This window comes from Daphnia carinata, chromosome 1 (assembly GCF_022539665.2).
Source record: "Daphnia carinata strain CSIRO-1 chromosome 1, CSIRO_AGI_Dcar_HiC_V3, whole genome shotgun sequence".
Lineage (NCBI taxonomy): Eukaryota > Metazoa > Arthropoda > Branchiopoda > Diplostraca > Daphniidae > Daphnia > Daphnia carinata.
In genome coordinates this window covers 9424500-9440183 of record NC_081331.1, presented here as the reverse complement: position 1 = coordinate 9440183, position 15684 = coordinate 9424500, and the positions used below count along the sequence as shown (strand labels likewise).

General features: G+C 44.7%; 2 protein-coding genes across 3 annotated transcripts; one reads left to right on the top strand and one right to left on the bottom strand.

The window, feature by feature from the left end:
* The first annotated feature begins 625 nt into the window (after positions 1-625).
* LOC130694917 (mitochondrial basic amino acids transporter-like) lies at positions 626-5465 on the top strand. Of its 2 annotated transcripts, none has more exons than XM_059497526.1 (7): positions 626-767; positions 1843-2151; positions 2528-2571; positions 2671-2754; positions 3000-3244; positions 3335-3587; positions 3760-5465. In XM_059497526.1, the coding sequence occupies exons 2-7, from the start codon at positions 2118-2120 to the stop codon at positions 4441-4443; spliced, it is 1344 nt and encodes a 447-aa protein (XP_059353509.1). In that variant the 5' UTR covers positions 626-767; positions 1843-2117; the 3' UTR covers positions 4444-5465. The 2 variants fall into 2 exon arrangements, with proteins under 2 accessions (XP_059353509.1, XP_057374028.1); XM_057518045.2 differs by lacking the exon at positions 626-767 and adding an exon at positions 895-1168.
* Positions 5466-5647: 182 nt separating this feature from the next.
* On the bottom strand, positions 5648-11147 carry LOC130694720 (uncharacterized). Its single transcript, XM_057517802.2, is given in 3 exon segments — positions 5648-8713; positions 8716-10793; positions 10960-11147. Coding segments are annotated over 2 exon segments (2436 nt in total). The 5' UTR covers positions 10280-10793; positions 10960-11147; the 3' UTR covers positions 5648-7841.
* Between the last annotated feature and the right edge of the window lie 4537 nt (positions 11148-15684).

Sequence of the window (15684 nt, the reverse complement as noted above, 5' to 3'; positions counted from 1 at the left end):
GATAAGACTTCAAACGTGTACACATAAGTATATATCTCGAAAAGTTTACCGAACATAAATTATCCCGAAACAATATCCCATATGGTTTGCCTGCAAGACGAAGATATTCGAAGTCTGACAACAGCTCGATAGACGGCCTCGGATGCTGATTGATATGCAAACACCAGGTTTATCTCGGATACAGGAAAAGGAAGAGGGAAAAATAGAAGCCAGGAAATCCCTGTGATATAGCTGTAGTCCTTGGCCTAGAGGGATCCAACCATGACACACGTAATTTTGCGCTACGATTCATCTCTGGCCCTCTGGTTTGTACTAGAGACAACTTTGTTATCTAGTAATCGTTGGAATGCAATCCCTGCTGCTGTGCAGCGTGTCAATATCACATGAAAACCTTGATTAGCGTCGGGAAAAGATGAAATACAATAGGGATTTAAACAGCATTGTTATCATCACGTCCTTTCTACATGGCCTAGTACGATGTCGACATCGATGGGGGAGGTTGGAGGCAAGTGACGGAAGTGGCGGTAGTTGCGCTAGGCTTCCCCTACAGCACGCAATTGGACGGGTACGGTAAGGGGAGCGTAAGTTTGCGAGGCCTTGCAGAAAAGTTTAGTCATGGTGGTTCCATAGTCAAGACGTCACGACGAGAGAAAGACGAAAGAGGGATAGCAGGTTAGACGGAGCTACTGGGAAAGCTGAAAGAGTTTAGTGTTCGGCCCGCACTGGTCCGTCACCCGCCCTCCTCTCGACCAACAGTCGGAAGACGGGTAAGCATATTTTACGTGCTATGAATTGCGCATATAAAATTTCGCCACAGGGGTTTAGGTAATCTCTCTTTCATTTTTGCTGGCGGGTTTTTTATTTGGGTTTTTTCATTGATTTGAGCTCGTACCGAGGCTATCTAGCTCTCACTGCCACCAACACGCATTCTTGCCTTGTCGTCACTCGTGCTTGCTGGTTCAATTTCTTTCGTTCTCTAGTTTCGCGCGTCGTTGTTGTCATTTAAGGTCCAACCATTTGAACTCAAGAGTGTTAAGGTTTTGCCCTAGTAACAGTGTGACAGTGTGGCTTGATCGTTTCAACCATTTTCATTTTGTGGCCCCGTTGTCAAATCAAGAATCGTTTCACTCCTCGTTTTGTGATTCTCTTTCCCGATCTTTCGTCACAGGTAGTGTACCAATATTGTTTCGAAATTATCTCGATTTGCTAATTAGTCGACATGACATTAGCGCTTTGGGATGCAGTAATACGTTCTGTTGCCAGCTGACTTGGTTTCAAAGGCAAGTTGCCACTACTGGCAAATTTGCAATGAGTTCACCTCTGGGCCGGCTGAAATCAAAGGCGGTTGCATGAAAAAAAAAAATTAAGAACAAACGAAGTTAAAAGAAAGAACAATGGCATGGATAGTTCTAGTTATTTTAGGGTTTTTTTTCGTTTTGTTACGTGTTCCCTTTTTTACGGCAGATGCTGGCGAAACCATTGCCAAAGAAATTCCTTTTTTTTCTGCAACGAAACAGTAGCCACTTTTTCTGGTTTAAGCAACCAGCCTAGAAGCAAAACCGGTTCGAACTGGATCATGTGTTTCGTCAGGATTAGTGATGTAGAAAAGAAAAGAAAAGAAAAAAAGAAAGAAAAATAAAAAAAAAGTTTACCGAATATTTGATCCGTATCCCCTTACTCAGCTGATAGTTGGCAAGGCCCTAGAATTTCCTGTCGATCAAGTTACGACGCCATGTATCTATTGGCGCAATAAAGAATTCGACATATTTGTTGTAAAACACGTTGTCTTGCTTTTTTTGTTCATTTTCATTTTTGTCGTGAACGTGTTCGCATTGTGAGCAGGTTCTAGCGCTCATATGGTGCGTCAAACACAATGGTGAGATGGAGAATCGCGACCCAACACTGACGACCGGCATTCCGTCCCAGCTGCAGCAGGGAACCTCCTGTAAAAGTCGTCCGTGCCTTCGCTTCAGCCTTTCCTAGAGGAGGTGGTTATCGTTGCCTCAACTGGCCCAGGCTAGACTGCACAAGGTCATAAACCGTGCGAGTCGAATATCTCGCAGTCGAAGACGGACTAGAATCGCCAAAACAAATCTGACAAACCTCTGCTTGTCGTCATGGCGCTCGATTTTTTGGCTGGCTGCGTTGGAGGTATGTTTTAATTGTGTCATCCCGTCCAACAATTTGTTGCCGTATCGATTTCCTCCTTTTTCTAATCGATTGCCGTTCTGCCGCTTTATGGGCCGCTTGAGTTGCCTTTGCCTTTACAACCGAGAGTCTATCACCTGTACAATGTAACGTAAGGAATTTGTTCTGGAATCGGTGGAAAAAAAAAGAAACTAAATGAAAAACTTATTACAGAATCAACTGCTGAAAATGTGTTTTTGACATACCTCAGAAAACATTGAGAATTTTCATTTTGTATTAATACATTTTTCGTTGGTGTTCGATGTGCGTGATACAATGAAAGGTGTTTCAGTCGACATCATTTTGTAACCGTCTTTCTTGTTTGAAAAATGCTATTCAGGTTGTGCTGGAGTTGCCGTTGGGTACCCACTGGACACTGTCAAGGTATACCAGTGACTTTTTCCCATTCTTTTCTGCAATATTTCCGAGAAAAAACTTTTGATTTAACCTGAGGTCTCTTGTGTTTGATTCTAATTGGCACAGGTCCGATTGCAGACGCAAGATGCAAAGCATCCTACCTATCGTGGAACATTTCACTGCCTGCAGACCATCGTGCAGCAAGAATCGGTAAGAGCGTGGTTTTTTTTTTTTTTTTTTTTTTTATGAAATAAATGGTTTTTGGCAACGTTCCAAATCATGTCCCTGACAACGGTTAAAAAATTTGCTGGTGTGGTAGTCGTGCCTGAAACTATATTGCAATATAAAAAGCCGAATTTGTTATCGCGTGGATGCTGCCAAAAGCAATCTGATTGTTAAATAACTCTTGTCTGACTTTATCCTGCAAAAATGCTAATTGAGTGCCATATGGTTAGGTGCGGGGCTTGTTCAAAGGAATGTCATCACCGATGGCCAGCGTCGCCGTGATCAACGCCATGATTTTTGGCGTTTACGGCAACGTTCAGCGTCGACTCAGCGAACCGGAATCGCTGCGTTCCCACGCTTTGGCCGGATCCGTGGCCGGACTAGTTCAGAGCTTCGTTTGCAGCCCGATGGAACTGGTCAAGACCCGCATCCAAATCCAAGAACAAGTCTGCACCAACGGTGTCCAACTGTACAAGTAAAAACATAACGCTAAAAAATTACGGATGAGTCTTAAGAAGGTGTTAAAGGTCAAACGTGACCGCACTCACGCCCATCGATTAATCAGGGGGCCACTGGACTGCGTCCGTCAGATATGGCACGGCGAAGGGATTCGAGGCATTTTCCGCGGATTAAACATCACCATCGCCCGAGAGATCCCTGCGTTTGGTCTCTACTTTGCCAGCTACGAGGCCATGACTCGCCGTAAAGATTCAAGCAAGCCCCTCGGCACCTTTCACATGATGATGGCAGGCGGGGCAGCCGGAATTGTTTCTTGGCTCTTCACTTATCCCATCGATTTTCTCAAGTCTCGTCTGCAGGTGAGATAGTACGACTCTATGGCTCATAAAACTCTTAATGCTAACTCACTATGATATCCCCCATGTTTGTTTGTTTTTTATGGCCTTAATTCTGCGTCGGTATGAACTCGGATTCGTGCGCGGCAATTATCTTTATTATTATTATTATTTTTTTAATTACGTTGCAAAATAGGTTGACGGTCTAGTTGGGCAACGTATTTACAAGGGCATTGGCGATTGCATCATGAAGACTTATCAGAACGAAGGCTTTCACGGATTCTTTCGCGGCATGCCGACGACGCTGATTCGCTCATTCCCCGTCAACGCCGTCACTTTTTCGGTGGTGACGTGGATTTTGCGCTGTTTCGAGCCGTCGCCTGAGAGTAGCAGCGTCACCTACCAGGATGCCTCTTCACTGCAAGTGCCGGAATCGCTGGTCAATACGACGTCCTTCGCTCACGATTACCATCACGTGACGAATCGAATGCCTCAGAACGAGTGGCTGGCCGAGTGGAAGCCACTAATGCCGATGCTAACGTTGGGCCATGTCAGTTTGGCTTTTCCGAGCCGCAACTATGCGGTTCATTGCGGCTGTAACGATTGGCTCGGTGATGCGGTGAGTTCGCTCGTCCACTTGAGCCAAGTGCACAACATTAGCGCCGCTGCCAACTGTCGGCCATCATCGACCAATGCGGCTAGTACGGTGGTTGATAAACGGGCTGGCCCGTTGGACAACTGTCGCTGCCGGGAAGCGGAAGAAGAGAAGAAGCGTCAGCCAATCCACATAACCGGTGATTCGTCGTACGCGTCGGCTGCGGCGGCTGCAGTGGCTGTCTGTTCGGCTGTTTGTTGTCCAACTGTGGATGAATTGGCTTAGATTCACAATCTGAGCGAGCAGTGCTGTTTTGCCTATAATGGAACAAGCTTGCTAACAAGCCAGCGATTGCGAGCAACAGCACAAGTTCGTAGCCGTTTAGCTTCAGTAAAAGTGCATAGTAAAAGAGAAACGAGTCCCAGCGCAACTCGTTATTTTTACTTTTCCACTTCTTTTATTCTCCTTGTCTTGTTAAAACACAATTCTGCATGTGGAAGTTTCTCATTTTTTTTTACACCAATTTTTACGCAAATCCCTCATACCCTTAGCATACGTACTGGCTTATGAAAAACAAAAACAAAACAAAACAAAACAAAAAAATTAAATAAAAAAACAAAAAAAAAACATAAATGTACATATACAGTATATACGATGCATACAAGCGTTACGACGAAATTTAACTACGTCAAAGGCCACAGATTTCGTTTGGCCTTGGCGTGACGTGCGTGCAGCGTTTGAAAGTGGCGCAGTGTGCAAGATGTTTCTTTTTTGTTTGTTTTTTTGTTTTTTTTTCACTTTACTATATGCTGGCCCTGTTTTCATTTCGCATATGGTTCGTTATTTTACTCTTTCTTGTGAATTGCGTCTCTGTGTTGCCTTATATTATTGTGTATGCGGGATCTTTTTTCAAATTGTTCTTGCCGCCTCGCGGCCCGATCGTCAGATGTCATTGCTCGGGCTGTGATTTTTCGAAGAATCTACTTTGACTTTTTCTACCCAGTTCCCGTTGTTCCCTGGTTTCTGACTTGTTCGGCAACTATCTGTAACTTTCATTTTTCATTTTGCATGAGATCTAAATTTATAATTGTTATCAACATTGTTGGATGACGAGGGTTTGCAAGTCTTTGGATCGACTGTATTTTCTATTCTATTTTAACGGTTCCTTCATTTTCGGTTTAAGACTTTTGTATTGCCCCCAATCCAGCTTGAATCTGTTGCAAATACCGCCAATCCATCTCATAAAAGCGACTATATCTATTTAGCTTCATTTAATATCTTCGTTGGGTACCGTGTGGTTGGTATTTAACATTCGTATGATGTGCCTTTCGAAAACTTGCAGCAATTCGCAATCAAACACACACACCAAAAAAAAGGTAAAGAATTAAAAAATTTAAATAAATAGATACAAAAAAAAAAACATTTAAAAAATTGTAAAATGCAAAAATGATTAAAAAAGAAGAAAAACTCGCTAGTAAAAATTGGTTAGAGAATTGTATTCAATTTAGAGTTTACATTTGTATCATACAACCAGAAATCTAAGTAACTTACAAATGTCTAAAAAAAAAAATTTTTAATAATAGTAAAAAAAAAAATTGTATGGTGGAATGGATGACAATTTTATGTTCTATTATGTATAACTGTAACTGTATCTTTTCTGCTATTTGTGTACATAAAAAAAAACACTCGCTAAAGCTAAATTTGTTACGAAAGATGGGATTACAATGGGCACGTGGAAAAAATGGGGACATATGTGACCTGTTCAATCTGTACACATGCAATCCTAAAGGATTTTGCTTGGGAGCAGCATCAAAGGACACTCAAAATATTTCAGGTGTGTCTCGGGATTGGCTACAGCTCATTTTCTTTTCTTCAGTTAGCCATGCATCGGTGTTGTTTTTCTTTGTTCTTTTTGTTGGGGGTTCTTTTTTTGTTTTTGTTTTTTTGTTTTTTTCTTTTTGAAAATACGAATACAAATATATATATTTCCTGTTTGTGTAATGGTTTCATTTTTTTTTCAGAATAGTATGTAGAGTGAAAATAAACGTTACAAAGTGCATACAGTTATTAATACATACGCTTGACTTAAGAAAAACGAGACAATGATGCAAATAAAAAATGACGCAATCAAGAGAAAATGGACACTCAATAGGGAATGGGAAACATTAAAGCAACTCTCGCGATGGCAACATAGAGGATGACTAAAACAAATTCTAAGACAGACTTGAGATCCTTGTAGACGTGGCGACCAGCCGAATTCTTTCAATTTTGGACAACATGTTGACGAACTGGGAATGCAAATTGAATGAAAAATAGAGATGAATAGACGATCCTTTGCCGAATGTCGCTAACCATCAGTTCAATCCTGCATGGCAACGGCCGTAAATTTCTAAGCGCTTTATACCTTGTTTTCCCCTTTTATTGACCCCTCCCCTTGCCCCGTTTACTATTCAAAATGTCATTTCAAAGTTTAAACAAAAAAAAAAATGTCCTGACAACGACTAAAAATGTCAGGCAATCCCAGAATGAAAAACATGGATGTAACCAAAAAAAGACAGTTGACTCAGCTAGGTAATCCAACGTTGAGAATAATGTCCGCACTCACTACACTTAATGACTAGATGGCACTCACAAAATCCGCCGGGACGGAGTTGCCTCCGAAATTGGTGGAAATCCGAAAAGTGAATATCTCGAGGTGTAACTCGTTGCAGAAATTCAAAGGGAAATAAGCAAAATCAAATACAAGGGAATGGCAAAAGGAAATCATGGGTTGGAAACACAGGTACAGCGTACTGTTTTCTGTTAAACAGTTAACGTAACGCAAGGAATATAAAATGCAATACATTAAAGTTAGAAATATATGACTGGAACTCAAAACTGGTTGAAAGACTGAAATATTCAAGAGCTGAAAACCCAGCCCCCTTTTTTTATACTTAAAGCTTGACGTACCAAATAAGAGTTTTCGATAAGCAAATCGAAAAGCAATAATATAATTCACGACGATGACTGCGTGGAACTAGTTTGACTAAAACTGACCCTCATTTTCACATCGAATATAATCTACTGATCAAATCATTTGTCTGTTAAATTCTCCTCTAATAAATAATTATGTCTATAAAGGCTCTGTTATATGTAGCATGGAATATATAATAATAAATGTCTTTTTACGAGAGCATGGAACTATCAACGAACAGCATCTGCGATTTGGAATCGATTTGAATAGAACTCATGAAACGAGCGATTATCGAGGTTAGATTGCCGATTTTTGCTTACTGAAAATTGCCACCGGTCGGCCTGACGTCTACATCCATGTCCCGACGTTCACCGAAGGGAGGTTGTAGAACAAAACACGATCAAAATACAATTCATTGTTCTCACTACTAAAAACTACCAATTAAGGAAAAAAAATAGGTCTCAATCAAAAGCGACTAGAGCGACTTGATTAGATTTGAAGTGGAATGACTAATGACTAGCCCTGCATGAGATGAGACTGTGACAATGTGACTAGAGTAAATACTCATCCGAAACGTATTGAAGCGATAAACTTCTATATCATTTAGGTAATTCAAATGTGGAGTTTTGTACGAAAAAAAATGACAAAACATCAAACTAAATGAAAATCAAAAGAATTAAAAAAGAAAAAAAAAGACTAGGCATAATAAAAAAAAAGCGTGACCAGATAATTACGTGGCCCCAGCTCGCAGCTGGGTCATGTGAGGGATATGGATTTGTGTTTTTTCCTCCGTACCGCTAGATGTCATAACAACCGCGCCGGGAGAAACGGGTGAAGGTGAGGACACGTGATGATGCATAAAGCCGTCGTAAGCTGAGGCCGACGAAGACGATAAAGACGATGATGATGACGAAGAAGATGAAGGTGAGGACGTCGTCGACGACGACTTATTCGAATGACTAAAATCTTGGACCACCCCGCCCGAACCGAAATTGTAGTTGGGCATCAAGAGCGACGATCCGGAAAAGACGGCCGGGTGGAAAGCGGATCGAACTGTCGTCACGAAACCATGGCCGGCTGAAGAGGCGGCAGACGAGGTCGCACCTGCCGGCCAAGAGGGCGAAGGTTTTTCCTGGTTGTTATTATTCATCCCGTTGTTGCCACCAGAGGCCATTCCAGCTTTGCTGGCGGCCTTGGCCGAAGCGGAGCCATTGGCTGGCCTAGGTTTATGCCAACGCCTATGCGAGGCCAAATTCGCCGGACAATTGAATACTTTATCGCATTCAGGACAGCGGTATTCGACGTGAACGATACGCGGGCAGCGGTGCTGGGCCAAACCGAAAGCGTCGTCGAAAACGACCCGACACAAGCGACAAAGATAGTCGCCAATGCGATTATCTATTTTGGCCAGCTCAGCTCGAGCCTCTTCGGTCACTTCTACGATGTTAAAAGCCGGATCGATATCGCCCGGACGCACTACTAGGCCATCCTCACCGCCGACCATTGACGGCATATCGGCCGCGTCTCTGATAATCGTGCCCGAAACGGGTGAGATAAGCTCGTCGTCGAAAGTCAATCGACGCACGGCTTTGGTGGATTTTTGCTGGCGATCCCGTTCGGCCCTTTCGGCTTTTTGGCGCTGCTCGGGTGCGGAGATGGTCCGTCCTCGCCGTTCGCGTTACTGGTAAGGCCGCTGCTGGCCGCTGATCGTTTTTTCGAAGTGGACGAATGATTCATGGGAAGAGTGCGTGACGGCTTAGATTGGCTGCTGGGCGCTAGTGTGGACGGACTTGCTGACGGTGGCTGGTTGAAAATATTCGTCCGACCATGTTGGTTGTTGGCCAGACGGACTAGAGGTGATAATAGGTGAGTGTCTGTTGTCGACCCTGTCCCAGCTGTTGATTTAAAACTGAGATCCAACAAAAGACCATTCTCGGTCAGTTGTTGTGTCGCTTGTTGAGGGTGGCGCTGATGATGGATGACGGGCGATGACGGCTGCCTACCTACTGACGCCGCCGTTTGCTGATGAACGACGGCTTGTTCCAGCTGCTCCGGCTCCGGGTTGGGAGTGAGCATGAGCGGGCTGACAGGTGAAGGGCACTGAGTGATGATACTGGGCACGAGGAGCGAGGCCAAGTGCGGGTACAGATGGGAAGGGTGAGCAACGGCCAGGTGGTGATGTGGTGGTTGGGGTGGATGCTGGTTGTGGTTGGCCATTCCGCCACTAGATGGCGCTGATTGAAGACCACCCGACGACGCCTGATGCTGATGGAATGGCGAAGGATAAGCGGATTGCTGCTGTTGTTGCTGATGTTGCTGGTGAAGATGATGCAAATTGGCCAGGGGTAGGTACAGAGGATGGTGATGAGCGTCGAGATGTTCACCGGGAGCGGTGGCTCCTGCTGCGGCGGCCGCGGCAGCCGCAGCGGCATTGAGCGTCGTCATCAGCACCGAACGCTGCTGGTACCAGCGAAGCGCCGCCTCCAGACACAGGACGGAAGACCTGCTGGCCGCTGCAGGCGACTGCTGTCGTTGCTCTAGCAGCCGATCCGCTTCTTCCGGTCGACTATCGCCACCTCCGGAAGTAGGTGAACAGGAAACAGTCGCATCAGGTGTCGCCAACTGATGTTTGAGAACCGACGCCGAAGAATCTCCACAGTAGCCGCGACCTTTGTCGACGAACTTCACCGACGGTGCAACCGAATTCTTCTCCGTTAATTCGTGCAACGCATCCGTCGCTTCCGAAGGCCTCCTACCGGAAGCATTGGCCGAAAGCGGCAGCGGTGGCGACGGCGAAGCGTCGGGCAGGGCCGGTCGCCACACTTTGGCGCTCATCAGCCGACCCTGGCGACGTAATTGCTCCTTTTCTTTGCTGGTTACACCACCGACCAACTGACGATGATGTTGGCCGTCCTGATGCGCTGCATGCGGATGACGTTGCGATGCAGCTTGACTAGAGATCTCGAAGGCCAGGTGAGCCGCCGTTGGGTTATGACTAGAAGCCAGTGTTAAATCGAGGGCATCTTGTTCTCCTTCCTCGTTGGCGTCTTCGGCTTCGTCTTGATCGTGCGCATTGTATTGGTCTTTCTGTGCAGCGTCTATGGCAGTTTCGCCGATAATGACGGAGAACAGCTCGTCATTCCGTTTGACTAGGAATCCTCGGGGCATGGTCGCTAATCTCTACGCTGTAATTCTACGGTGGCATTGGCCTTCCACGCCTGACTACAAATGACTAGTGATTTCTTTTTTTTTTTTTTTTTTTTTTTTTTTTTTTTACGAACACCGGGTCAATTTAAACACTGGAATTGGCGAATAAGATTCTTAAGTGACTAGAATTGAAAAAAGGGAGGGGGACATGAAAATGACTAGATGAACGATGTCCAGTGTTGAAACATGATGACTAGAATGGGAGGGGGGGATTCTAATTGAAGACGACTAGAAATATTGAACGTAGACTAAGTTTGACTAGATGTTTTATGTAGATGAGACTAGATGGTGACTTAGATTTGACGGAAAAACGTTGACTAGAGTTGACGATTTCAATGACTAGATGAGATGTCACTCGCGGGTGAATTAAAATACAGCGCTGCCAAAGAAAGCAACGACGAATGATGAATGAAGAAGTTTTTTTGAATGGGGAAATTGAACTTGCAGTTGACTCTATCGTCTACACACCAAACACCTACCGAAAAATAAAAATATTTCAATCAAATTTCGTGGCTAAGAAGTTTTTTTAAAACTGAACGTGCAATTAAATCTAGATCTCTATGGCATTCATTCGATAATCAACAAAAACATCTTTTGACTGACATGCACTTCAAAAAAAATAAAAGGGAAATTTAACTTACATTTGTATTCACATTTTAAGTGTCCGAGGCGGTTGCGCCCGGGGACGAAACGAACGGCCAAAAAAAAAAAAAAAACACTTTGCGCTTGGTTTGAATTTGCGATTTGTCTTACGTGATTCGAAAAAAAAAATAAAAATCAATGAAAATAGATTTAAAGTTGAAGAACTTTTGGCAAAAGCGATCGCCACAGCGTCTGAGAGTCGACTGACTGACATCCAGCGAACTGCTGTCCTTTTTGAGCTCGATGGAGCTTGCTGATGCCAACAGGGGAAGAGCGCCGCGATGTCAAGGTGTGCACGTCGTTTCCTTTCCCCCCCGTTTCCTGATTAACAACCCCCCCCCAACCTCCCCCTCTATCTCCTGCAAGAAAAAAAAAAACACGACGGACGCCACCTCCACCGAATGTCGAAACCCGATGCTGCTGCTGCGGGCGAAAAAGGAGTCTGTGAAGGGCGGGGCGATAGAAAAGAGAGACGCCGGTCCTCTCTGGGATGCCCACCTTTTTTTTTTTTTTTGTTTGCGACGTCGTTCCGTTCTCCTCCCTTTTTAGCAGTGCAAGCCTACGCCACCCACTTCTGACGACGCCAACTCCCTTCCACCTCCCTCTTCCCCCCTCCCCAATTTCTCTCTCTCTTTCGCTAGCTGCCTGTGTGTCTGTATAGTTCGTTTCCATGTCAGCGTCTCTTACGTGCACATGTCACTAGTTGGACTGTGCTGATTGGCGCCGCTCGGCTATCCAATAGAAAAGGAGGGATGTCGACGTCGTACACCCCCGCCATCCATCCTCGATCCCCGCTGGCTTCCATTTTTCTTCTTCTTCTTCTTCCTCCTTCTTTTTTTATTCGAGCATATGTGTCCCCGTGTGCGATCTAGCAACGCACGTCTGCAAGTGCTAACCTTAGCTACACCCTAGCAACCCAATCGGGGGATGATAGGGCAACATAATAAAGGTGGCAAATATAAAAGGGGACCGGTGGCGTCATTCCACACACAGATTTCGATATATTGCACCATGGGATTTTTTGTTTATTTTTTTTTCTCCCGATCCGAACTTCGGTGGTGAATGGGAATTCCGTTATTGTTTATACTAGTTGTAACGATGGGTTTGGGGACTTTACGTTTAGTTTGACTTAAAAGGAAAGAATACCGCGGCAAAGCGTTTTGCATAGCTAAACACTTCGATTGCATTACCAGCAGCGATTGTTCTGCCACCATTTGTTCGCCTGTTTATCATATACATAGCGCAGGACTATAGATAACGTCTGTACAGAATCGATTATGCGGGTGCTTAAGGTAATTACCCAATTTTGGTTGCAATTATTTATTTTGCTGTTCCACATTGAATTTTCAATCCAATTTCATTTTTCATCAACTCCATTGATTGAAGCACATCATCAACACGGGGGAAAAAATGCAAAAAAACATGACTTCGAAAAAAAAAATGCCTGCTGACTCATTTTCCCCCCACCTAGTAAAAAAAAAAACTAGTAAGATAATAGCACGACACGAGCCACGGCAAGGGGGTGTACTGCAAGCTGAAGCAAAAGGTGAAGGTGGTGAGGGGTGGTGAATGACAACAACAACACACAAAAAAAAAGCATACGGTGATTCAACTATATGCGCCCCCACCCCCTTCCAATACTATTTCCCTTCCTTCTGGTAAAACTTTGCGTTCAAATATTCCCTTTCAAGACCCCCCCCCACCCACCTCCCACCGACGCTGCACTCTCATACCGACAGCCTAGCAACACACTGCGTTACTGTCAGGTCCACCTCCTTTCTCTCTCCCCCCTCTACGTTTTTTTTTTTTATCCATCGAAATACAACACATTGTCTGTAGAAGAGGAGCAGATGTGAAGTCTGTCATGTGGGGGACGTCGAGCGGTCCCCGATCGCCCCTTCCTCCTACTCTCCTTTTTTTTTTTCTCTGTGTGTGTGTGGGTCGGCCTGTCGTTTGTTTGGGTGATCGCGTGCCCTCATCTTCCTCGTTCGGTCGAACAGGCGCGAGGTACACAGACGAGATGGTATATAGACTAAAGGACGGAGAAGAGGGGGGAGAATGAATGAGGGAGGGGGGATAGATGGCGAGTGCCATGACAAAAGCCGCACAACAATCCACCCTGTTCTCTTTCTCTCTTCTTTTTCGTCTCCCCCCATATCTTTGAATGAGGCATTAACCCCCGCTAGAACCAACCGGCTTATCCCGATAGAGGGACGTGTACTATATACCGCCACCATGGAACACCGTTCAGATGTTCCACAACCCATCACAGAGAGAGAGAGCAACACACCATGGCATTCAGTCCCATACCACTGTACTCACAAAAGCGTTCCAAAAAAAAAAAAGGAAGGAAAAATAATGAAAAAAAAAAAATCGTGTAGTAGCAGTGCACATCGAACCCCTCGAATAATTTCGACCTCTAAACAGCACAACATATACACACATACATAGAGTTATATATAGAGACTGCAGATTGCCCTCTTATTCCCTATCAGAGGAGCTCTGGCCGAACGCCATGTATAGCGCTAAACACGTCAAGCATATCGGGCGTACGTCAAACTATGCACAGCGCACAACTGCGCATATGGTTACAATGGCAACAGCTGCCCCTCTTTTTTTTTTTTTTTTTAATTCAAAATTAAATAGCGTACACGATCAATCAATCAAACCATTGCGCACGAGTATTTTTACGTCTGTAAAAGCATATAAAGCCTAAAAAAAGAATTTGCATTTGACTCCGTATTTGAAATTGCCAACCGGTGGGAAAAGCAATTCGACGTGAAACTATTTGAATCATTCCCTTGTACTGCGCGATGCATAAAATCTGTTGATCTGTAAACGAAGACGTCATCCGCGAAATCGACACCTTCCCGACGCCCGAGACGAGTGGAGGGGAATGTTTGAATTTCTTGAAGAGGGGGGAATGTAAAAGAACCTCCCCTTTGCCTATGCGTCTGACGGAAGGTGATTATGTTTTCGTCTCCGCCAATGAGCGGCAAGAACACCGATAGAGAGAGAGAGAGAGAGACGAACTGTGATGCTATGCGCTTGCTTTTCTCCCCCCCCCCCCCCCCAACTTACGGCATCTTGCACGACTCGCATCGACCAATTTTCTCCATTCAAGTTGATTTCCGTTCGAGTTGCGTCGTCATCCAATCGGCGAACAGCGTCGGCGCGCCCTACCGTCTCACAAGGCGCAAGGAGCTCGTTGCGGGGAACTGGTAAAAACATGGGTTGGAAAAATCCGACAGGGGCATTGGACGTTCTTTCATCGCTACACTCGGCTTTTGTTAGAACTGTTATTACTATAAGTAAAAAGACGTTTCCGTATGGGTAAATTAGAAAAGAAAAAAAGAAAATCCTCCTTCTAAGGAGAAAGGAGCCCCAAAAGCCAGTCGGCCATTGGTTGCCGCATTTGGTTGTTATTCTAAACATTTCACAGTTTCTTGCGGATCGTTCCTCTTAAGAGGCGTCGGCATCTTCGGACTTGGAAGTCTCGCCAGCGAATCGGGTACTGGCGTCTTGGTCTCGATAAAGCGATCGCCCAACTCTCTATACCTATTGGCTGAATTAGTTTTGAAATAAAACATTTGTTAAATTTTATTGTTGTCTTGCGAAGACGAATCGAATCACCTCCTGAGGCATCCTTTTTTAGAATTGGAAATGTTAAGTCCTCCTGCGATTAATGATTTGTCTAAAGCCTTGAAACAATCGTTTGCATTAAAGATGATCGTAACGAAAGGTCATCATCACACGGCTGACTTGTTGAAAACCGTTGGAATAACGAGTAAGAACTAATCTAAAAGATAGATTAGAAACACGCTTGTTTCGAGGGTTGAAGAGATTAGCAGGCTGTTGCTGTTTTATTTCATCACCTGGCAGCCAGAGCAACGGTTTGAAAATCAAAAACACAAATTAACACCGGCATGCCGTTGGTTGGTTTTGCAACGGTTTTCCTTTGTTCCACCCACCAACCATCAACATCCAATGCAAACAAACAAAAAGACTGCAAAGCTATCCAGCATCAACGGACGTTGAGCAAATTGCAGCATCCCCCCCTCCCCATTATTTTTTTATCCCGTACAACAAAGTGGGGGAGTTGGTTTTTATTCATAGGCATAGACATCCACTGCTATTTTCGAATATTAAAAATATATACAGTATATATATAAAAAGGGGGAGGCTGCGTACAGTGTTACGTACAGTGGCTTCTGCTTAATGATTTCCCAGCTGCCAGCTGCAGCCTGCATCCCGCGTCTGATGGAATGACCGTTGCGGCAAGGTGCTAAGTTTTTTCGTCCAACGGAATCTGGGGGACTGTACAACAATCTGCCTGGCCGATCTGCTGCCGTGAACACAACGTATAGCTGTATAAGCACGCACCGGTGGATGGCTTGGTTGAAACAGCAATATGGGGGGAAAAAAAAAAATAATAAGGGTAGGGAAGGGAAGGGGGGATGGGTAGAGCAATTCATCCATACTACTCCCACATGCAGCCGCACTACATCATCGGAGAAGAGAAATAAAAGCAACAGCTGCTATTGCAACAGCATCCCTTGCAGTGCATGGCCATCAGATGGCTGCAGCAGAGAGAAAGAATTATATCAAATAGAAGGGGGCAGCGTGACTTTATTCCCATCACCCCCTCCCCTCTTCCACCTTCTATCAGACATCGTATTCTTTTATCTATTTCAAAACTCCCCCTCTTCTATCTCCCTCCACGT